The following is a 23,881-nucleotide window of genomic DNA, read 5'->3' as shown; positions in this document are numbered from 1 at the left end:
GGGGTCAGCTGCAGCCTCTGAATTTACTCTGGATGAGCCACGTCCCTTTCCCTGGGCCAAAGACAGACGGGGACGGGTGGCCGTGCCCGCCTGGAGCAGCTCTGCTGTGAGGCTGAGGGGCTCTGGTGCTGGCTGCCTGGGTTGGGCACCCCCGGGCACCACAGCCCCAGAGGTATGGGATGCGTCAAACCCCGCAGCATGAGCAGAAGAGTGCTGGAAGCGCTTCTGAGCCCAGCACCCCAGGGAAATGGCAGCAGGCTGGTCCCTGCGGGATGCAGGCGGCACGGAGCATCGCTGCTGCGGGAGGAGAGGGGACCTGGGAGAGCACCGGGAGCTGGAGCGTGACGATGGCACACACAAATGTGCACAAACCAGCCACAAGTAAATGCAGAGGGATAATTAGGGGCAGGTCCCCAAACCTGAGAGGAGAGGGAAGGGCTGCAGCCGAGTCCTGAGGCAGCAGGGGGACTGACACCAAGCGGGCTGAGGAGGGAGCTTGATGAGCTCACTAACGAGCATGGGCTGGGGCTCTGGAAAAGCTGTCCCCGAGAGTGGCCGAGCACGTGGGTGGGCTGCGATGGGGCCCACGCTGAGGCTGTGGCCATACCCCCAGGGACCGCGGGACGTCAGTGCCATCAGCTGCATCCCACCCTGGGGAAAGGACGTGGGAATTTTTCCTTCCCTGTGACTTACCTATCGCACAGTAATGCAGTTTTCCACCGTGATTCAGCCTGAGTAGCTCAAAGATTATGCTTTTCTGATAATGTAGTGGGATTTTTTTAATTTATCCTGGTTTCAGATCTTTCTACCACGATCACTGGAGAAACCACTGTGTCTGCCACAGCCCCTTGAGGGGGGTCTGTCCCCAAGGGGACAGGACTGCCACCTCTGTCCCCATCTCCACTGCACCATTTTTAGGCTCCTGCTGTGACCCGCTGACCCCTGGCACCCCGCACAGCAGGGCTGTGGCTGCCCCAGCTCCAGGCATCCCGGTGAGGAGCTCAGCACCCCCGGCCCCATGAGTGCCACCCGTGGGGACGCTGCCGCCGCACTCCCGCTGCCGCCGTGCGCTCGCTTATCTGCGCCCCATCGAGCGCGGTGCAGGTAGGAAACAGTGCAGCGCTCCACTGGCAAATCCCTCGCAAAGGTCTTTCTGAGTCAGTGGCACTAATTTTATCAGGGGCATTTCATAATTAGACAAACAAAATTACTCTCAGTCTGGCTGCTCCTGAATTAATGGAGCGCTCGCAAACTCTTATCAAGCATCTGATTGCAAGTTGCTATTTGAGTTAGAAAAATACCTATTAGTTATTACAAAACTCCGAAGTTTCCCAGCTCAGCTAATTTCTCAGCGCTATTTCCTGCGGCAGCGCTGGTCGATGGTGCCACTGGCACCCGGCGTTTTTACCTCCCCTAGGCTGTTTCCCCCGGCGGGGCAGGACGGGGCAGGGCATCCCCCAGCTCTTGGATCCGTCGGGGTGGAGAGGAGCCGCACAGCCCCTCAGCCCTACATCAGTGTTATGGGCATGGGGCTGTGGGGCCGCAGCGGGACCCCGTGTCATGCCCAGGTCCCCGCGGTGACGCCGCGTTGGGGTCCCACTGGGCCAGGAGGGACGTGTCCCCCCGCAGCGCCCCGCAGGACCTCGCCGTGCCCGCCGCGGTGCCGTGCCGCCCTTTCTGTTTCTCCCCGCGCGCAGGTGAAGATAACGGTGTAGACAAAATTGTATGCAGATGAACGACGCTTTGCATGATTTGGAGATATTCAAATGAAACGAGAGCTGAGCAATGGAAGCGCTCACAGGATATTTAGAGAAAAAAAAAAAAAAAAAAGCAAAGCTCCATTATCTGAGCGCGGTCACAGCCATGGTCCTCAATTTGGGCTCATGACACATTAACCTCATGGTGCACAGAAAGTCTTGGGATATGGAGAAACGAAGAACCCAAAAGTGGGCAGTTTACATACTTTTTCTTTGTACGTGATCTGACTCCTACCACCGTTATCTGAACGGTGGAAATTTCCTACGTTGAAACGTAATGCAAGATCAGAAGAAAATCTTGACTTTTACAAAAAAGACCTGTTGTCCTAATTGGATAGGAGCAACTTTGGAAAGTGCAGATAAGGGAAAAATAAGTTTTTCCCTCTGGTTCAGCAATTTTACAGCCATAAATTGAGATGTTTCTTCCAGAAAGGCACACACAGGTATAGATCACCAAAATATCCAGAAACTGCGAGCTGAGGCAGCTCGGTACAAGCAGGCCATGAGCATCTCCTTCTCCGTCCTGCTCACCTTCCTGGCGCTGCTGGCCTGCCACAGCCACGAGGCCGCGGTGCTGGAGCGCTCGATCTTTCTGAAGGAGAGCATCCGGCTGCTGGGCGAGATCCTCTCAACGCAGGTAGGTGCGGCGGGCGCAGGTGGGAGGGACGGCGGCTGTGCTGGGCACGAGAAGGAAGGTGCTGAGCGTAGGCAGAGCTGCCAAACCCAGCCGTGGCTTTCAGCCGTGTTCCAGGGCACGGGGAGTGCCCGGCCGCGGCTGCCTGTGTGCCTGTGTGTGTCAGGATGGCTCTGAGGCGGCGATATCTCTTCTCTGATTGCTCCTCTCCTTTTTGTCTTGATAAAGGTTTCCTGTGACAAGACGAACGTGACAAATGTTTTTGCAGGCAATGAGGTAAGCCGGGAACACCGACTCGAAAGCTGTGACTCGGCCATCGGCGGTGGCGGGAGAGGATCCCCGCGGGGCCTCAAACCCTCCCGTGCCCACGCAGGCAGGGCCTGGGGCCGAGACGTCCCCGCACTGCCAGTGCCAGCGAGGCACTGGGGTGGTGGGACACCGCCACCGCCTTCTGCGTGCCCACCCCGACCCCTGCCGCAAGCCACGGGCACAAAACGCTGGCGGTGGCATCAGTCCCCGTCTGCGTGGCCCAGCTGGAAGGCAGGAGACCAACAGGCAGGCAGGAATGAGAGTGTATTTTAGCAGCATACGGCCTTTTTTTTTTTTTTTTTTTTTTTTTTTTTTTTTTTTTTTACTTTTTTAGAGGTTTTCAGAAAGGAAGAGAGGAAATTCTTCCTTTGCCTTGGAGCCGTGTGTCACTCTCTCACAGACACCCACACACCCCTCTCACGCTGCATCTCGAGCGCTGGTTACGCTCACTATCCCTCCTGAGCCCCCAGTCTGGAGGAAGGCTCTTTGGTTAGCAGAAGATTTAATGGCAGATAATAAAGCCTATTTCTGCTCTGAAAATTGCTGCCTAAGCCCAGCTCCCCAGCCCCAGAGTTCCTGTTTTCACAGAAAGCCGATGCCCTCCCCAGGGCACGGGAGCTCCCCTCCCGCGGTGGGGACCAGCCCCGGGTGCTGTGGGGCCAAGGCCATGCCCGGGGTGGTGCACAGCACCGAGCACAACGCAGGGAAACGGCTGAGGGCCCCAGGAGCACAGGACTGAGGAGAACAGAGGAGGGATGTATCCCGACCCCTGGGTGCAGAGAGGGGATCTTTCTTCCCCTAAAGCCATCGGTGCTTCAGCTCAGCCCCTCCGGCCTGTGCCGTACGAGGGCCCCTTCGCCCTTCAGCGCTGCAACGCCTGCCCCGGCCGGCCAGAGGGTCGGGCAAGGACGCCACGGAGATGGGCCGGTTGCTTGCTCAATGGAGCCATTTGGGGTGGAAGCTGAAGAAACCTGAGCAGGGACAGCTCTCCCCTACTGACCTGCCTTTCCGGGGACAGACAGCATCAGGAAAGGCAACGGCTTGGTTTCCTTAGCACCACAGGCACTTATCTCCTCATCTTTGACACTGCTGCTACGGGACTTCACCTGCACAAAGCGCTTGAAGGAGACACACTCTCCTCAGGGGGCTTCGCGATTCCCACAGAGCTGCCACCCGCAGCCGCAGGCAGCCCGGGGCCGGATCCATCCCCCCCTGCCGCTGCCTCACCTGGGGACGGAGGAGTCAGGGGAGGCCTTGCCACCTCGAGCTGCTTCGTGTCTGCCCTTCGGACTAGAAACGCGTTATTTGTGCTGGTCTAATGCACTGCTAGCAAAGCTGTGACTGAACAAAAGCAGTTTCTAAATCAGCCGTCTGCATCTTCTTCCAGACAGACAACGACATGGAGATCCTATGCAAAGCCTCCACGGTTGTTTTCGAGAGCCTGGGCTGCCACAAGCAGCTGAAGGGCATCTACCTCAACTTGCTGCACATCGTGACAAAGAGCAGCAGCGGCCTCAAGGTAAGGCAGCGCTGGTCCCCACGGGGGCGCAGACCCCGGCACCTCGCGCCTCTCCCCTGATCTGTTTTCTTTCACGGGAACCTCAGGCGGGCACTTTGCTGCGTGCCTGGCTGCTGCTGCTTCCCAGCAGCTGGGCTTTGAACGCGAAGGGTTTGGCACGTCGCTCGGCTCTTCGCAGCCACGCGCTGCCCAGCCCTTTGCACTGCAGCTCCCCGGCAGCCTCGAGCAGCCGAGCCCACCCTGGAGGGCCAGGTCCTGGGCAAAGACACTAACAGCCACGTCTCCCCCTTGCAGGCACCATGTCCCGTGGCAGCAGGCAACACTACCTCACTGCAGGAGTTTCTAGGGGGCCTACACAGAACCCTCCAACGAGTAGTAAAGGAGAATTTGTGATTATTATTTTTTTTAAATTATTATATTGACATTGTATTTGCAAATGTTATTTATGATTCTTTAAATAAATGTATTTTTGGAGTAAATTTGCTTAGTTTGCACAAGATGTTCCTTGGCCAGAGCCAAGCGAGGATGGAAGCACACCTGCAATAGAAGTTGCAAGAAAGCCCTGGGGTTGTGGTGAAGGGAATCCTGACTGCACGGGCAGGAGGTGGCTCAGGGCAAATTCTTCATTTTGGCAACTCTTGCCAGCTATGGGGGCAAGCTTGTGCTTAGAGAAAGCCCAAGGGAAGCCACATGGGAGAAGGCAGGCCTCAAAAAGTGTCCCCAGCTGGAAGTGTTGAGCTCAGAAGTGTGGGGTAAAGCTGAAAAGCCATGTGGCAGGTCTGAGATCAGCATGGGATGGAGTGAGGCACTTGGTTCCCCCCTCACTTCATGCCCTGGCACCACTGCTGCTGGCCCAGGAGTAAAGAGGCTCCAGCAGCAGTAACAGTGAAAGAAATAGAGCAAAACCACACCACTGAAGGGACAACTCCAACCTGTCGCAGATCAGACAGTAGCTGGTCCTCCCCCAGCAGCAGGGGACAGACACCTAAATACCTGCAAGACTATCAGTTTGCAATTTTGGCACAGTGGGGGAGAAGGCTTTGGAAAGTCCCAGGACTGTGCAGGGTATGTGTATCTGCTGCGTCAGAGTACTCAGGGAAGGTGCAAAGTTAACAGGTTTTTTGTGGTCTGCTACCTGCTGCATGAGCAGGCGGAGATACCTTCCAGAGAAAGAAAAGCAATGCAGATCAAACGGTTTACACGGCAAAGGAAAGAGCTGAACGTTTCCTACCACTGCAGGTAACTTCATACTGTCTGCACAAACATACGGTGCGACAGGCGTGGGATGTAGCACAAGGACGCTCAAAGCCACAGTGTGAAAATTCTTCTCGCCAGCAGTAGCACCTGTTCGGTGCCCGTACACAAAAGGCAGAACACAGGCAGCAGTGGCTATAGTGCAGCGAAGGAGCTGCTCTTGCTCAGTCAGGCATAAAGTCAGTCCAAAGGCAGCTCAGGACAGCTCCAGCAGAGGGTGGGCTTGTTCAAGGGGCACAGCTCCTGCTCCGTGTACACCCTCACCCAACTGATCTCAGGTCTTGCAAGCCCATTCTCATTCTGCTGTCTGCTTCTCCCACGAACTTATTGCTCACTGCCCTGGGGCTTGGCAACAGGGTCTCCCCCAGCACCCCAAGCTCACTTATCTAACTTCTCCTGCAAGCGCTCCAACGCTATACAGGCTGTTTCAGCTACCCTTCCTGACATCACTCCTGACTCTCACATGATTTAGGAGTCTGTACACACAGTTATTTGAAAAAACAAGCGGAGAGGTAGAATCAACAATTTTATTTCATGGTATGAACATGCTCCAGGGACACAATACTGATATGTACAGTGTATTGAATAAAATTTAATCATAAAACACAAAGATAATAAAAATAAACAGTTAGAAAACCAATAAATAGATAGACAAGTTAGACAAGCAGTTTTTCCTATATACAGAACTGGCTAAACAAAACTGTTGAGAAAGGTGAAAGCTGGATGTATGCAGACAGTAAGTTTCTGAAAGGCACTAAGGACCATTTTCTCCTCCCTTGAACCTGAAGAAAGGTTCAGGAACAAAAGAAACATGAAAATTCATTTATATGACAGTAAACACAAAGCCAAGAAAACTCAATGTTAAGGTTGATATTTGAGAACGAGGGGAATCTTCTGGTAGCGAGATGCAAAAAATGAGCGCACACGTTTAATGGTAACATGACTGAGAAATTCTATAGAACACACACTGACCTGGGATGAAAACGGCTCTATTGACTATTTGTGTGGATTAAAAAGCCACAGAAACCCAGCCCATTCCTCTTCAAAACATGTTACGGGCACATCTGACGTTCACGGGTTGTCCTGGGCTACAGAGAGGGCCAGCAGGACAAATCTGCAAGCCAGGCTCTGTTTTGAAAGGAAGTTCCCAGAACTTCAACAACATACACCTTACCTATCAGGTAAGCCAAGCCGACAGATCATCATCAAGACAGCTCCACTTTAAAAAAAGTCCTCTTGTAAGAACAGATTTGTTCTTAAAACAAGCTCCCGTAACAGGAAATCCCAATCAATTCTCCAATTTACAAAGGTGTGCAATTATTTGAAGTTTCTCTGTCCCGAGGTTCTCAAATATATAGAGTACAGTTGTTTTCAGCAGCAGGATTGTAACGGGAATTCAAACAATGTGTGTAAATGCAGTGTCATGGCTCACAGTAGCATATTTGAACCACTGATAGTCTCCCAAAGAATTTTCAATGATCTTTTTGAAGGTACAATTCAGGAGAAACACCCTTAAAAACAGATCATTCAACAAAACTAAGCACAACAAGACAATAAAAAGGGAAATACAAAAGTTTGCCCTGGTTCTGAGAACAGGCCAAAATTATGCATCTGCCTGCTTGGCCCAGGAAGCAAGAACAGAGCCAAGAAACAGACAAAAAAAGCATTTGAGCCATTTTCAGTCCTGCTGATGAGAAGTATGTAACAAGATATCCTAATTTAATTTAAGCACATTCAAAATAAGGTCAGCTCTTCAGAGAAAAATCCAACTAGTTTAGATCAGAAAAAAATCTGAGACTTAACATTTATTCAAATGCTAGAATGGAAAAAAAATGCCAATGTTTATATCTGCATCTTGTATGAATTTAGGTGACAAAAACGGATCTTTTCATCTCCTTCCCTTCCACCTCTCCCGCCCCCCCTCCCCCCCCAAAAGGAGGGCAGTATGTTCTCCTCCTAGGTCATGATCCTGAAAAAAACCACATTGAAAAAACAGGGAAAAGCTTAGAACTCATTTAGAATAGAGTTAATGCATCTCCAGAGCAAAGCATGGCCTTGCAAGACCAGTTTAGCTGTTACAGATCCTGCTACATACAGAGCTGTTACAGATTCACAGGGTACATCCAGTTAAGCATCACGACAACAAGAAGGGGTTATCGACTTCTAGCTACTGCAAATACTTCACAAGAGTGCTGTGATAGTAGCAAACATGGCTTCTGTCAAGAACTCAGGACACCCGAGGAGCTGTCTTGCTCTTCGTGTCATGCTTAGGGACCCATTTTTTCACATTAGTAAGCACAACTTTTTAAACTCTAGGTAACACTACAATTACATGGAAGTTACAGCTAATTAACACCACACTGACATGGAACTGTTGAGATTCCTACAACTGCTATGCTCTGGCATGAGTTATATAGCACACACAATTCAAAGGAGATGCGTCTTTTTCCGTGACACAAGAGTAATGTATTAAAGTGTTATGTGTCTATTAGCAGCATAAATATCAAAGAGCAGCCACCAGAAATGGTTAGCAGCAGAGACCTTGTTTTTCCCCTCAAAACACAGCCAGAAACAGGAGATGATACAGTCCACACAAACAGCATCAGCTGTTTCAGGGGATGTTACCGTAGTGGGAAAATTGAGCAATTTGTGCCTACTCTAATAAAGGAGAGTAATTCATCCCTAGTTATGGCCAGGGATGAGAAAAATGGAACCATAGTGCTCACAGTCCTGCTGTACTAAAGCAGTTCCCTTGAATAATCTGTGCTGTCCAGATTGCTACAAAGAATTCACATCAATTAAAAACTTCCAGCTCAGAAGCAGAAGCAGCCAAAGCAATGCTGCAACACAGACTTAAAAGGAGGAGGAAAAAAGTTGTCTTGACTTTACAAAGGCCTCACTCTCCACAGTGCCAGCAGATCACACACACAAAACTAAAAGCACTACTCAGAAATACTTGTTTTCTGTTGCACTTAAACAGAGCATGGTCCCTTCCCACAAGTCCCAAACTTGTCTAATTCAAGACTCCCCCAACCCAATTACCTTTCTTTGTACAGCAAGGTTGCAAACGGAGAGGGCTGTGTATTTCATACACAGTATGATCGGGTTAATAGATACAGTGAGGAATATTTAAATAAAAGGGTTTAATGCTCTTAACTCAAAGGTTTGCAGCAACCACATTCAAACAGATCAGTGCAACAGAGGACAACAGTGAAAGCTGCCAGTTATGTGCAAAGCAGGACAATCAGATTTACCAGCATTAAATTTTAGGATTCTATCAACCATTTTGAGCTAATATGTCATCTAGCACTTAAAAACATCTAGAACCCTTATTTTCTATACATTTCAACAAGGATTACCAGCAATAGTTTCCCTGCACAACACATTGTTTAACACAATTTCACAACCGTAATATATACCAGTTTAATATTATGTTAATATAACATACAGTATACAGGCAACTACGGAAAAATACATTTATATATATTTTAAATAAAGCTCCATACCAGCAAGGTATGGATTTTATAGCCACTTCGAACTGTGCCATCTTGAATTGCATATTCTGGCCAAACCTTATACACTCACTGATTTTTACGGCAATTCTGAACACGTCACACCTACTGCAGCAGGGAGTCAATGACAGCTCCTGGCTTTGCAGAACGTTTTCTGTTTGGAGAGCAAAAAGGAAAGGAAAAATAACCACAGACATCATTATGCTGTCCAGGAAAGACAAGGACCAGCCACTTTTCAAGTCAAAACTACAGTGATAACTTTTCCACAAAGCATCTGTCAGAAAACAAGGATCAGGAACACCCATGCTGAAGTCTGCCCCAGCAGTACATTACTTTCTGGTAATACCAGTATACGCACTGTCAATGTGTCACTTGTTAAACTACACCAGCAGACAGTAAAATAAAACAAGATGACAGAATAGGGGAATGTGACAAAAGTACATCAGAAAAAGTCCCCACATAAAAAAGTCTTTCTGGACAAGATTTTACCACAGTAAGATTTCAGCTTGGTTCTGCCTCACTTGGCACTGGTAAATCTTACATAGTGCAGAATCTTAGCATTTTGTGTTATAACAGAAAGTCTTCAAACATTTGTCAAGTTTGCAGGCACAAACCTAAGCCTTCCCGTGTAAGTTTCCCATTACATACAGATATTCCAAAATCCTTCACCTTCTACCAGTCTTGGGCCTAGATCTTCCTTTTGAAGTCCTTGGCCTCTCCAGTTTCATGAGAGATTGCCTCAAGCTTTCTTCTGTGTAAGCTAAGTAAACGTGGGAAAGGTCCACCTCAAAGGGCTAAAGGAAAAAACAGCACAACATCAGAACCTTTATGTACTGATCAACCGCTCTATTTAAGACTAGAAAAAATATTTTCAAATAAAAAAAATGAAATTTGATGATTTTCCCATAAATATGCTGTGGTAAGCAAAGACAGCAGAACTTAGACCTACGCAATTCAACACATGCTTATGAGGAGTCACTCACATCTTTTTCTTTTTTGTCCAGGACAGGAGTCTGTTTCCTCATATTGTTTCCGGTATATGCAACACATTTCTTAAATAAAAGAAAGGTCTGTAAGTAAAGTTGCTTGTACACAGTAAGAACTACAGCCTCATAAGTTTATTTCTGGGCTCAGAAGCTTGTGCTAACATTAGCTTGTACATTAGTCAGCTAGCTTACCAGCTGCCATTCTCCAATGTCTTCATTCCAGTGAACATAGTTTTCGATCATTTCCTAGAAAAAAGTTATAAAAGTTGTGCAAGCCTGTAACAATGATCTATACTCCAGACGTTTTCTGGAAGATGCATTCTGGAAAGCCTAGACAAGTTGCTGAAGAACAGCCTTGACCACTTCAAGTTGTTTATATCAGGACTGCCATACCATGACCAAAAACCCCAATTTATGCTCTGAAGACTACAGAGGAAAAATATCACTTTTTGTGTACATTAGAGTTCCCACTGAAATATGGATTTCCCATTATATCAATGCAATTAGGTTAGCAGTAATTGTAATATCGTAATACAGAAAAGCAAAGGTTAAGGAAAATCGCTTTTCTATTTCCTATTAGTATGTGTCAGATTTAAACGATTTTCTGGGCGTTCGTGGGTGATACCAAAACAAGAATGAATCCAAGTGAAAGCTCTAAATTCACTTATTACTTTGTATATATCTGCAATCCACAAACTCATCTGTGCTACAGCTTAGCAGACAAGTGTCAGTCAGTTGCCCATCATTTCCTTAGAAAGAGAAGGGAAGCCAACTAATTCCATTTGTCAGCGGACCAAATATAGCTGGAGGGCTCAGCGAGCATAGCATGCACCTACATCAAAAGCTTCCGTTCTTCATCTTTACCTGGTAGTCCTGAGGAATGAAGTTGTCTATGATAAGCATCTGAAGACGAAGTTCCCTGCTCAGCTGCCGAATATTCTCTAGTAAGCCTTCAATCTCTCTCTGATGCTCTTGTTGCAGATCTGCCATCTGCAGACAAACAAGACATTTGAGGGTCAGAGCTAGCGTAAGATAACAGCCTAAAATAGTCTTCTGCCTGTATGAGGTTCCTGCGAAAGGAAAGCAAACTCTGGTTAGAAGTACTAGAATATTTATCTCAAGAATAAACCCTCCAAAACATTCCAGCTCAGAGACGGCTGAAAACCACATTAAGTTCTTGGTCTCAGAAACATGAAACTGGCTTTCTGCCAGTCCAACCTTTGTACTAAGAGCAAACAAAGCGTGCAAACAACTTACATCCCTGGCAAGATTGCAAGGAAAGTCCCTGATCCCAGAGACAGTATGCTTCTCATGAAACAGGGATTCTAGATAGCAGCCAAAGGACACACTGAAGGAGTATGACTGAGGAAGATAGGATGAGGGTAACACGCAGGAAGGACAGAGAGTGAAGAGCAGAGGAACATTTGGGCTGCTGCAAAGCAGAGACTGGACTGCCAGCTAACTTTTATTCTCTTCCATAACAACCAGTACATCTCCTTGAAGTTCTGAATATCTGAGCCTCACGCATACTCCAGCTCAGCTTAGCTTAAAGAAAAGTTCAAAAAGCTCCACAATGTACTCCTGTGCAGCTCTTTTTAAATTACATGAACCAAGCAGACAGCAGAAATATTTTTAAACCTGTGACACTTTCTCCAGAGTTACAAAGCTGACTATAGCTACAAGCCATAGTGACTCCTGCCACCCATCACAAGCTGAGCACTTCAGACACTGACCTCTGATTTTGCAGCCATAAGCATGGTCCAAACTTTCTTCAGTTTTTTGGTTTTCCCCTGTGCTTCTTCCTGGAGGCTGGTGTACTTCTCCTCAATGTCCAAGCGTTCTTGCTGCATGAGAGATTTAGCAGACATCCACATATTAACATAAAAAATATTTGCAACAGTATGAACAAAAAGGGAAACTACTTGGACAAAAGGCATTTGCCAAGGGCACGGCGACCTGGCTTAGCCAGGCTGGCTCACACCCACGGTGATTACACTCTTCCCGGTAAGTGCGCACCACCAAGGTGGTTGGCTTCTGCTACGCTTCCAGAGCGGAACCACATTTCATCCACACAAACAGTGCAAAGGCACAAACATCATGCGTCCTACTATAGTTGCTGTTTCCAAACACTTATGAGTATAACCCACCTCCTTCTCCTCAAGCTCCTTGCGAAGCTGTTCTGCTCTCTTCCTTCGTTCTTCCAACTCCATATTTGATTCTTCCAGAAGCTTCTCTTGTTCTTCTGCTTTTGCCAGCAAGTCCACTCCTCCTACAATCACCTTTTTCTCCAACGCAGACAGTTTCTCCAACAGGGTCTGGTGCTCTTGTCTAGAGAGACAGAGCGGAAAATCTCCTATCCTAAGGCACTCACAAGGCAGCCAGGTCGAGCTCAGTCCTCCAGCCCAGACAGCATTCATAGGGCTGGAAAAACGTGTCTGGCTGCCAAGGGTTTAAGCGGGGGTGAGGCAGTGCAAGTGAGCGCACTGATTTCCTTAACTCCAGCTCCCATCACTTCCACGCAGGCTAAGCCAGCTCAGCAGACAAGTCTCTCCCGCTGCAGTTCCCCTTTCAGGGGGTGTGAGGCACTGGTGATAGCAGGCTACCCCAGCAGCTTTTCACCTCCAGCACGGAGAACCCCTACGCTCAGGGTGGCATGCTCACAGCAGTGTGCTGCAGGAAACCTGGCTTCTTACATAGCTATTGCCCCCTGACAAGCAGCACAGCAGAGTGCTGCTCTTCACTGGTCGCCAGTGTTTGGGGGATTTAAGTTTCTAGGCCATCTCAACTAGATGAGGTTTTAAGAAAAAAAAATGGTAGAAGAATAAAATTTGTCTTTTCTACCTGCTCTAATCTGCAAGCACAGAGGAAGCTCCTCTTTCATTCTGATAACAGCAAGAGCTGATGTTCAGTTTGACTAGCACCTCACCATGCATCTCCACATATCAATGACTGACTTGTAGATTAAGGGAAGAAAAACCCACACCACCACAAAAAAAATAATACTTAGAGCAGGGCACTCACTGAGCTTTAAGCAAGTCTTTTTCTCTCTTCTCCAGTTCAGCTCTGGCTTTATTTCTTTCTTCTTCTTCCATATCAAGCTTAGTTTCGAGAGCTTTTCTCTCCTCTTCAATCTTTGCTTGCATCTCTACCATCTTATCAGGGGAAACTTTCTTTTTGCCTTTCAAAGAGATAGGGAAAAAAATTTATTTCACAGATAAAAATGCTGCCTCTGTATCACAGCATTTTTTTTTCAAGTTCAGATTCAGTAATTGAATTTAACAAGCATTAATTTGATGTCAGAACTCAAGGGCTCCAAGCTGGGCACAACTCAGTCTTTCAAGTCCCATTTTAATGCTGCCGAGTTGCCTCCAGTTCCTGCAATGGAGAAGCTCTGTAGAACTAATACAAGAACATAATGCCCTAAACAGAAAACATATGGAGAACACTTGTGGAGAAGGAATACTGCCTAAGGAGAAGCCCAAGCTGGAAAGTCAGATATTTTAACTAGGTCGATTAGGCCAACCAATAGAAAACAGAAGATTGCCTTGGCCTACAACTCGTTGGGCTACCAAGACTTACATATTCATATTCCAAGTTAGCACATCCTCCCACCCCCTTGCTCGTTGTACGCTCCAAGGGGTTACCTCTTGCAAAGTCAGCAAGTAGGTGTTTTAAGAACATGTTACAATGAAAATACAGAAACTAGGGAAATTCAAAACAACCCTATGAAAACAGGCAGCAGAGGAAAACATTTGGATGACATTCGATCTATGAAACAGTGACTACCCACAGATTTGAAGGTCACAGCAAGTCTCAGTGCTTATTAACTGTGTCTTTAGAGTGTTACCTACTATTAAAGCAAACCAGGTACGTTTCCTAAGTGTTAAAAGGGACACAGCCAGAGCAACTCAGTGAACCTGGTGGCCTGATCATACAAAGCTGATCATATAAAGCATTGAGCCAGATAAATGCTTTTTACACGTTAGTACACAGCCCTGTTTGTTCTCAGTTTTGGAGAAAAAAGTGAACTAGACTGAGCTGTAGGACCCTTTAACAAGCTCTGCAATTGTATTATAAGGAGGTGGAAATCAATTACACCAACCTGCTTGATCTTGCATTAAGAGGAAGTAGAGAGCAAATCGCAGAGAGGCAGCATATGCATAAAAAGGAGGAAAGAAAATATATTACTGCTTGATCATTTTGGACGAAGTTCATCAACATCAGAACAAGCATTAATTTCACATGCATGTCTCCAGAATAGAAAACAATCACTAAGAAATAAAACTCCATTAGAGCAAATATTGCATCATGATTTTATGCTAAAGCATAGAATGTTTCTGTACTTAAAAGGGCTTGGCATATCCAGGATAGTCTTCAGCTCACTCCTGCATTCTTCTGCCCATTCAATGCAATGCAGAATTTGAGTGTAACATGAGCCTGCCGCAAAGATCATGCCCTAAGAAACAGTGTAGATTTCTTCTTAAGAGGCTTAGCATTTTTTCCCCTTCCTGAAGCCAGCCAATTCTGTTAAATTACCTGCAAAATCTTAGCATACAGAAGACTTGTTCTAAGTTTTAACCAAGTTTTCAAGCCAATTCTTTGCAAGATACATGACAATTGCACATAGAGTATTAGTAGGTTAATTTGCAGTAACTGATGCTTCCATAGAGGTATAGAGCCAGTTTGGGTTATTCAAGCAAGTGCAGTAAAAGAGGCAGGACAGGGAAAGGGCAATGAAATACACCACATGCAAAAGGGCCACACGTGAGGACAGTTAATATCCCAAACCACACTCATCCTGATCACCAAAAGCCCAGTGCAGCTTCTACAACAGAGCTGCCTCCAGCCTTGCAGGAGGTGGGCTGATCCAGCCAGTGCCACATCAGTGCTTTGCTATTAACTGTCCTCAGCCAAATAAAATATTCAGGTCTTAAGCAAGCTTTGAAAGAGCAGATTTGAAGCGAGCAGATTTCCAAGCCTATCACAATATTACCCAAAGGTCGCCCTTAGGCTGTGAGCTGCCTTCCGCTACCACACTTCCTCTGAGCTGACACTTTCCACTAACACACCTAGTGTAAGTTACTGAGCTATACAGCAAGACCTCCCCGACTCTCCGCACACGGAGAACAGACTACACCTATACAGGATAACCACAGTGGGTAAAGTCCCTACAAGTCAAGGCCTGAGACTTGCATTTTATTTTTGGTTAAAGTCATCACTAATTGATTGCAGGATTTTAAAAGGGACAGATTATTCTCTCTGATCAGGAGCAGACCACACTTTCCTCACTGCTAAACCAAAATTCAGATCCCTTGTTGTTCCTCTGAACTTCCTCTAAAAACTTAATGTCATGGGGCAGTCTGGAAAAAAAAAAAAAAATCAGCAACCACTGCCCAGGTTTGTTTGTTTGGAAGGGTCTGCCAAAATAAAGCCACTCAAAGCATTATGAAGTTTCCCTTGCAAGTATAAAAATAGCACAGCTTAACTGCTGACTGTTCATTCATTCTCTCCAAGTCCAATTTTGAGAAGGCAGAGTCCAATATAACATAGCACCTACCACAAAAAAGAGTTGCTCAAACTTTCTCCTGACATTTTAGAGTATTTAAAATACAGAAGTTGCAAACACTTATCCTGTTATTTCCCAATTGCCTTTAAAACTTGTTCAAACAGCATACTAAATTGCTTTGTTCTCTCACATCTGGCTAACAACGCGCACATCGAACCACCATTTCAAGCATGAAAGCAGCAAAGGAAAGGCATGCTTTATCCACGTTAAGTTCAGGTTTATCTTTCCAATAGACAAAGCAGGGAAGAGTGCAGCATTGCAAAAATGGAGTGCACAGATTATGGAAAGGCCAAAGCTTAAAAAGACTTAAGAGCTCCCACTCACTAGTGAAGGACTTATCCAGAGGTTTCTCTATGACAGAGCATGTGGAGTCTGAACTACTGCTGCTGCTACTGCCTGGAAAACAGAAGCGAGTCCCACAGAAAAACCCAGAGAGGAAGAAACATGCAGACGGGAAGTTAGTTCCAAGGAAAAGACACCCAGAAGGGCCAGCAAATTAGTTCAGAAAGGCACAAGTTCCCATTAGGAAGCATTTGCTAGGATCCCTCCCAGACAGCCTGCAAAGCCACCACTTCCCAGCACAAAATGCATGCTCACAAAGACAGTTCCGTTAAACCCACCTTAACCAGCCTACAGCTTAAAAACCACATGCCAAGGCTGCTTCCATTTCAAGCAACAACACAGAAAACCAGATCACAGTGAAGGTGGCTGTGGATATCTGCAGTAGCAGAGGATTCAGTGACCATGAGTCCTTTCCAGTCTTATGCATGTAGCAATGCACACCGCTCCCTCTAGAAGGCAGAACCAGCTTAAACGGGGACAGTTACTGTGCACACTCCTGCTGAGCAGCACCCTTACTTAGGGAACTTAGCTTCCAAACGAGCTACTCTAGTTAAGTCACAGCCATTTGCCCTCTATTTCTTTCAAGCAGCACTTTGAAGATGGATTCCTCTGGTGGGAGGTTTGGGCAGAACTTGTTTCTTGATGAAGACGGTGGTCAACCTTTTTGATTCTAGAAAGTACCAACAGGGGAAAACGAAGGAAGAGTTGCGTTACAACCAACACTAAAGGCTTGACAGATGTCATTTGTGACTCTGCTTGTACAGGTACCAGATCAGGACCCCTGGAAGCCACAACTTCCCACAGTACACCATAACCTGCAGCTCTAGGTTCAGCAGCATCTTCTGGGATTTAGATACTACATGGTAGTTTAATATTGGTGTAGGATAAAGGAAACTTTACCATGGGATTTCCAGAGTGCTCCCGAACAAGGGACGTGTAGCTCCTATTCAACTTTTCAGCTAGCACACAGACAACCAAGGGTCAAGTTCTTCCTCTATCAACATAAAACAGGACACTAGAGTGAAGTCAGTTACTGAACATCCATAAGACGGATGAATCCTTCGCCTAAACCACAGCCAAAATATCCCTCTAACCATTTCCATGGCTATAAAAAAATACATCTGCCTACCGCTGATCTTTGGCATCTTCCTCCTCCCACCTCTGTGAGCAGGGGAGGTTCCACAGTACCAGTCACAAGCCATACACAGCCACCTTGCGGCAGCCAGGGAGCCACCGCGTACGAGGACGTTACCGCAAGCACAACTACCCAAGTGGAAGCAGATACCACACAGGAGTGGAGCTGTCCATCCGCAGAGACAGCACCAAATAGCTTCGTTTCTAGAAGAGGCATGATAATTGCAGCGGCAGTAGGGCAGCCCTACAATTCCACTTCTCCCTGCCTGACTCTTGCTACAGTTTCTGACACAGGCAGCAGGACAGGAGGGAATTGGTGGCACTGACAGGGTTCTCCACCGCCTTACCCCGTCGTTTCTTCCGTTTCTCCCCATCCTCTCCGATCTCCCCATCATCATCTTCATCCTCTTCTTCAGAAGAACTCGTCTCAGAACCAGATATCTCTTCCCCTAGAAGGGAAAAGGATTGTTTCTGATGCACTGCCCTTCACCTCATATCAGCTTATCGTGACAGCGGCATTTGTCTGAAGCCAGTGTCTGACAGCGAGCAGACAGTTCGCAATGGCTTTGGCCAATTAAGGAAGATTAATACGGGCTGTGGAGTCAGAGTGAACAACAGCAGGTGTTTTTCACTGGAAACAAAGCATCCGTGGACTGCCGAAGGGTTAAGCTACAAAATTTTCCTGGAACTGAAAGTATTAGGAGATTTTTCTATTGAGATAGAAATCCAGTGGCGTTAGCAAACAAAGCCACTTTTCTGTAGCTTAGAATCTAGAAACTTAAGAAGCCACCCTCTGCCCACTAGGGATGAAACAGCTACATCCAGCTCCCAATCCCTAAAGAAAGTGTTCCTGACATTTCCTGCTTCTCCTGAATGGGAGAGGCTCCAAGCAGCAAGCCTTATCGGAGCCACTGCTACCGCTATTCTGTGCTGTAAGCATCACTCTGGAGAGAGATGTCAAGCCAAGGTCACTGCTCAGGAAGTATTCCTCTGCCAGAGTTTTTGAATATTGATGGATTAATAACTGTCACAAGCTCATAAAGTTCCAGGGCTTAAGGAAGCTTCTTGTTTCCTCTGTGTCCTGTCTGATGGTCACTCTAGCCACACAAATTTACTTCATTTTTCTACTGAAAAATGCTTTCCCCGCTTGAGGGTGGATGCATTTGCCTTTTGTTACTGCACAGTTTAAATCGTACACCACACCCAGTCATACCTAGACCCCTGCTTGCTCACCAGGAGCACACTTAACTCAGTCCAGAAGCCATCACTTCATGCTAGTGGCAAGTGCCACCTAGTGGGCAAAGCCAGGTCCCCTCGCCGGGATGGCCCTGCTGCCCTTACCTGAGGGCACCTCTTCTGGAACTGAACAGGATAATCAAAACCAGAACGCTGACCTGCAAACAGCACCTGAACTTGTGTGACATTTTCAAATAGTGAGGAATTTTTACACTCGAATAGGATAAGCATTTGTCTAGACAAACACCACAAGGCAGGGGAATCTCACCTTCTTCCAGTTTTTTCTTAAGCTCCTCAATTTCTTTTTGAAACTGACGCAGCAAAGCATCCTTGGGGTCTTCGTTAATCCTGGCCTTGTTCTTAATATTCTTGGCTCGGTTTGCATACCTGAGAGTGCTGATAGTCTCATCATAGTTGTAGTCTGCTGGACCAATGTTTGCACACTGTGACACAACATGGAAGAGCAAGTTACTAGATGCTGAAGCGTAATGAGTCCAGAACAAGTGATTTCACAGGGATCCATCCCCAGCTCCACCAATATCACACTGCCACTCCTTCCCAGGCTTTCCTGCTGCTTCCACACTACAACTGCTTTTGGCTACCTAAGCATGACTTCTATTTGATCTTATGCACGTGTGCTTATTTACACTGTGTTTAGATCCTTGTCTGTGCAGAGACTAAGAGAAGAGATAGCAAAAGCATATAAAAGGCTCTCAACTGCAAATAGCTCCGAAAGAAACAGGTAAATGCCAGGCTGCTCCTCCAGCAAAGTCATGATGTTATCTCTGTAGGAACAGATCAATAGCTGGCACCAGTCGGAGCATCTCTCAGCTTACCATCATGGTTTTGGAGTTGCCCCCCAGGGAATCCTGAAGGAGCCGTGTAAGTTTGGAGTTACGATAGGGCACATGAGTGCTCTTGCCATCCACCAGCGCTGAGATGACATTGCCCAGCGTGGAAAGAGAGAGGTTGATCTTTGTAGCTTCTTTCAGTCGCTGCCCCGTTGCTCCAGTTTTTGCCTGTCTTTCAGAACCCTGGAAAGGAAACAGGAATTGCAACAAAGCCTCTGATATGTCTCCTTCCCCCAAATAGGATCAGCTACCCCTGAAGTATTGCTAGCAGCCATGTCACTGAACACCGCATCCATTATTAGAGAACCTAGGTACGTACCTCAGTCGTGGTTAATGAGACGAGTCAAACAGGTCTTAACCAAAGCTTTCAATGCCAGAAAATTCTGGATTGCTCAGAGTAACCACAGAATAACCAAGGCTGGAAGGGACCTCGGAAGATCTAGTCCAACCCCTCTGCCAAGCAGGATCCACCAGACAATTGCCCAGACTTCTGTTCGAAGCCTTTAACAGTGCATAACCGAGCAGCCATACCCACCAGGTTTTATGGCAGACCTCGCTGGTCCTACTTACAGCAAGATCGACCAGGTGCAGCTTGCCCATGCGCACATGCATGTTTCCATCAACCCCCTTCTCACTGCACTCGATGGTGATGGTGAAGATGGCGTGTGAACGGGAACTGTGCTCATTCATGTTTGTGGCACCAACGGAACCTTTTAATTGAGAAAAAGGTTAATGAATCACACTCCTGTAACGTTCTTCCCGCTCTCAAAGGAGCTATATCCCCACTTCTTTACTCAACCCCGTTTTTCAGAAGATGGAAGAAGGATGCCCTGACTCAGCAAACTGTTCTTAGGCACTGAAGTCACAGGATACCCCCAATCTAGACCAGAAGTGTTGCTACCCTCTGTGACTCTAAGCTGACCACATGATCCCATCCCAAGAGCAGCAGTAGTTCTCATTTGTTTTGTTTTTAAAAGCTAGAGATCACTAGCCTAACGCTTTCCCTGCTGATCCCTGTAAATAGCTGTATTTTAAGAAATAAGAGCATGACAATCCATGCCAAAAGCAACAGTAAATCAGAATTTTAGCTCATAAAAGGATCTGGGCTTAACTATGAAATCTTCCAGAACGCATATACCGCCTTCTATTCACAGCACAGAACTAGCTGTTGCTCAGCCTTGTCAGAACAGAGGAGGGGAAGAACCAAGACGCACCAGTACCCCTGATAATGCTGACAGCTTTCACTGCATCCTCCCCTTCACCGTTCCTCCAATGGAGGAGGCACGGCCTTCTTCTTTACCTGCCCCTGCACAGAAGGGGGTTGGGAGGGGAGATCCTTTTACGCTCTGCTCAGCTGAAGGAGCTTTCCAGCGTTAGGACTAGGAGCAACATCTCTTACTGCAGTCTCACAATCAGACCCTCGCACTCTGCCTGACAGCAGAGCTGTAAACCTGCCCACTGCGAGACTACGTACGGTTCTTGTGGCCCAGAGTCATGATCCTGTCCATATCATCTGCATTGTTTACGACATAAGCTGACAGGTCTTTGATATAAACTCCCACATCAGGTCTCTCTTTAACCTAAGAGAGAAACAGTTTAGACAGAGCATCCTTAGAAGATCCCTGACAGCAATTTTCAGTGGCACTGCATTGCTACAGTGATTTCCTCCCCCAGGTTCTATTTTGCACGGAAAACACTCCTACGCTCTGAAAGCGAATGGCTAAGGAATCAAGACTCATGCAGGACAACGCTGCACTGGTTTTCCCTAATGGCAAATACAGGCTTCAAGTCCCAGTCACTAACTCCTAGCAAAACTACCAAAGGGCCTTTAGGATAGCATCGCATGCACAAAACTGACTCAGCTGAAAGCCAGTTTCTCACTGTACAACTGACCAAACAGAAAAGATTCAGAGAAATCAGCAGAGATACCCAGCTGCTACTGCATTTTAAAGGGAACGGGACATGTGCCAAGGAGCCCAGCCTCCCACTTCCCTTCAAACGCTCTCTGGTCTTTAAAATATTTCTTTCACAGCAGTGAGCAACATTATCAGATTCAGAACAGCAGGCTCACCTCCAGCCTCTGGGTCTGGTCTTTTCCTAGCAGGTCCCGCACTTCTTCATTGTAAATTTCCAGGTAAGACACACGAACTAAAAACCTGAAGACAAACAGTTGGGTAGCTTTCTTAATAAGACATTTGCTGAAGCCTAGCAATCGCAGACAGCAAAGAAAAAGCACCCATCTACAAATACAATCCTGCTGTCCAGTCAAGAACTCCTAAGAAGGAGTCTTCCAGCTAAATCCAGACATACAGATTCAGTTGCCATTGTTGAGGCCCAGCTTCTTCTACAGATGGACACAAGACAGAAGCAGTAAAGAGAAGCCGTACCTTGTATCCCCCTCTGCTTTGGCAATGTGGCCAAATATATGTGCAAAGGAATTTGGAATGATGCCTCTAAGCTCAGGAACAGCTCTGACCCCTTCCATGGTAAAAGTCTTGCCTGTTCCAGTCTGCCCATATGCAAAAATAGTGCCTGAAGAATAAGAAAATGTAATTAGGAAATTGCTAGCTGCAGTTTTACCTCATCAATTCTTAGCCTGATAGCTGTAAACGTATCTTATTTTTATGGAGTTGAAACTTTCCACCCTCTCCAGCAGATACTGTGCAAAGCTAGGAGAAAGAGAAACACTGGCCAACAATGGGAAACGTGTTTGAGCCACTGCTTTATCCAGCCTGCAAAATATTTAAGAGAAAGTCAGCTTGTTTTAACCATACAGAATGATTAAAGAATGGAATGCTAGTACACTTAGGGCTCACACATAATTAAGACAAGCCCAATTAATAACGCTGTCAATTAGAGGAAGGTTATATACCAAGTGTGAAACCAACTATTGCTAGCACTCTAAGCCACAGCAGGAACCATGTGAGACTCCTACAACACAGGCCACAGAACCAGTCTGGTTCTGAACCTGCGGATGCAGCTTCAGTTTGAACTAGATAACCAGCCCACATAGGAAGCCATCAGGAAAGTTCACTGTGACCCAGCTCAGACACTCCAGAAATACACTGGTTAATCGGTTGTGCCCCAGCACTGCTGAAAACTCAAATTAGGCTTCCATTTTCATTGGCATTACTGTTTGAAGAAATGGAATTTTAACCAGCTGAAACTGGGTGTGTTAGCACGAGAGTTTATTAGGTATTTGCAAACCTTTAAAAGCTTTACAGTCTGTTGTTGCTTATAGCACACTGTTATGGAAAGCAGTAATTTGCTTCCTTGCTAACATCTCCTTTCCTTAACACAGTGCATTTGCATGCATCACACACACACACAAATCACGGTCGTATTCCTTCCAGCTGTAGGAATCAGCGGATTATCTGCTGGGCCAGGCAGATGCGTTTAACTAGCCATCTTAGTCTAAACCAGCAAATTTTAGAGGAGAAAATGCAGCACTTATATGCACAAGTCTGGTACGCATACCTAGTTACTGCAGGACCACGGCGGCTGCTTGGTTACTGAAACTGTATAGTGGAGAGTCGCTGAGAATTCTGATAACGAAACAAAGCGTATATCTTTGCAAACAGAAGATGGAGAATGAAAACACACAGCTCACCGACCTCAGCTGGCATTGCTCATCACTGATCTCCCCATTTACAATCTTAGCATGTACAACCACTGCGGGTGCTCAGAATGGCGAGCGCCTTCTGGCCATCTTAAGTGAGAGGTCAGGACGCAGACAGCTACAGCCCTCGTGAGGGGAGGCTCCCGGTAAGAGCAGCAGCATCACTAACAGCGCAGGCAGCACAAGACGGGGCGTACTGACGTAAAACAAGGCACTTACCATTGTACCCTTCCAGGACGGAGTCGATAATGGGCCTTGCAGTTAAGTTGTAGACATCCAGCTGTTTGCTCTCTGGTCCAAAAACCGTGTCAAACGTAAACGTCTTGGGAGGCTCGTTGGACGAGTCCGTTTTGTGAACCGTTATAGTGCCCCTCATCTCATCCACGTTGACTGCCATCTTGTACCCCGTCGCCTTCTCCCGCTCGTTAAGAGGCCGGCAGCGGACAACCACCTTGACATTATCACAGCTCTCCGGCTTGTCCAGCTTCTCGGGCTTGTTGATCTGCGTTTATAAAAAAAAAAAAAAAAAACAAAAAGCGAAGACGCGTCCGGGCTGCAGCGCGACATCCAGCATCCAGCGCCCCCGGGGGTGTGCGCGCACGGGCCGCCGAGGCAACCCGAGGGAAAACGCGCTGCTCCGCAGGGCGGCGAGCGCCGCGCTTGGATCCGGGGCTGGCCCGCAGCCAAGGCAGGGAGAACGGCGCACGCTCAGGCAGCCGCCTGCCTGGGAATGCGGGAACCGAGTAAACCCCGGGAATCTCACCGCCACCGGGACGCCGCTCCGTGCCCCCGCCCGACGGGAGCGGCCCCGCGCTGCGAGGGGGGAGCACCGGGGAGCGGCCCCGGGCCCTGCCGGTGGGCTCGGCCCGCAGGGGCTCGCTTCGGCCCGGCGCTGGCCCCGCCCCGCGCTGACACCCGCGGCCTCCCACCGAGGGAACCGGGCCCAACCGGGCCCAACCGGGCCCCCCCCCAACCCCCGTCCCCCCCTCACCGGCATGGCGACGGCAGCGGCCGGGCAGGGAGCGGCGCGGGGCCGCAGCGCGGAACAATAACAGCACCGCGCCTGCGCCCGCCCCCCGCCCGCCCGGCCCGCGGCCAATCCCCGCGCGCTGCGGAGGCGGCGCGGCCAATGGCTGCCGGGGAAAGGCGGGGATCGCCCCGC

The 23,881-nt window shown here is 47.6% G+C and overlaps 2 protein-coding genes across 5 annotated transcripts; one reads left to right on the top strand and one right to left on the bottom strand.

Annotated features, from left to right (window-relative positions):
* The first annotated feature begins 2,259 nt into the window (after nucleotides 1-2,259).
* On the top strand, nucleotides 2,260-4,612 carry IL4 (interleukin 4). Its single transcript, XM_035560814.1, has 4 exons — nucleotides 2,260-2,394; nucleotides 2,620-2,667; nucleotides 4,088-4,219; nucleotides 4,514-4,612. Exons 1-4 carry the CDS (start codon nucleotides 2,260-2,262, stop codon nucleotides 4,610-4,612), a joined length of 414 nt encoding a protein of 137 aa, XP_035416707.1.
* A 1,374-nt stretch (nucleotides 4,613-5,986) lies between these two features.
* On the bottom strand, nucleotides 5,987-23,802 carry KIF3A (kinesin family member 3A). Of its 4 annotated transcripts, none has more exons than XM_035560733.2 (18): nucleotides 23,711-23,787; nucleotides 22,939-23,221; nucleotides 21,488-21,632; nucleotides 21,172-21,256; nucleotides 20,575-20,680; nucleotides 19,671-19,810; nucleotides 19,086-19,283; nucleotides 18,518-18,692; nucleotides 17,361-17,462; nucleotides 14,074-14,082; nucleotides 12,993-13,149; nucleotides 12,119-12,299; nucleotides 11,705-11,815; nucleotides 10,836-10,961; nucleotides 10,164-10,217; nucleotides 9,969-10,037; nucleotides 9,655-9,779; nucleotides 5,987-9,139 (listed from the first exon to the last, which is right to left on the bottom strand). In XM_035560733.2, the coding sequence occupies exons 1-18, from the start codon at nucleotides 23,714-23,716 to the stop codon at nucleotides 9,091-9,093; spliced, it is 2,121 nt and encodes a 706-aa protein (XP_035416626.1). In that variant the 5' UTR covers nucleotides 23,717-23,787; the 3' UTR covers nucleotides 5,987-9,090. The 4 variants fall into 4 exon arrangements, with proteins under 4 accessions (XP_035416626.1, XP_050569568.1, XP_050569569.1 ...); XM_050713611.1 differs by lacking the exon at nucleotides 14,074-14,082 and having other exon boundaries at nucleotides 5,987-6,742; nucleotides 9,059-9,139; XM_050713612.1 differs by lacking the exon at nucleotides 14,074-14,082 and having other exon boundaries at nucleotides 5,987-6,743; nucleotides 9,092-9,139.
* Nucleotides 23,803-23,881: the final 79 nt, after the last annotated feature.

This window comes from Cygnus atratus, chromosome 14 (assembly GCF_013377495.2).
Source record: "Cygnus atratus isolate AKBS03 ecotype Queensland, Australia chromosome 14, CAtr_DNAZoo_HiC_assembly, whole genome shotgun sequence".
NCBI lineage: Eukaryota > Metazoa > Chordata > Aves > Anseriformes > Anatidae > Cygnus > Cygnus atratus.
Note: the sequence above shows the minus strand (reverse complement) of the source record. Positions and strands in the feature narration are given on the sequence as shown.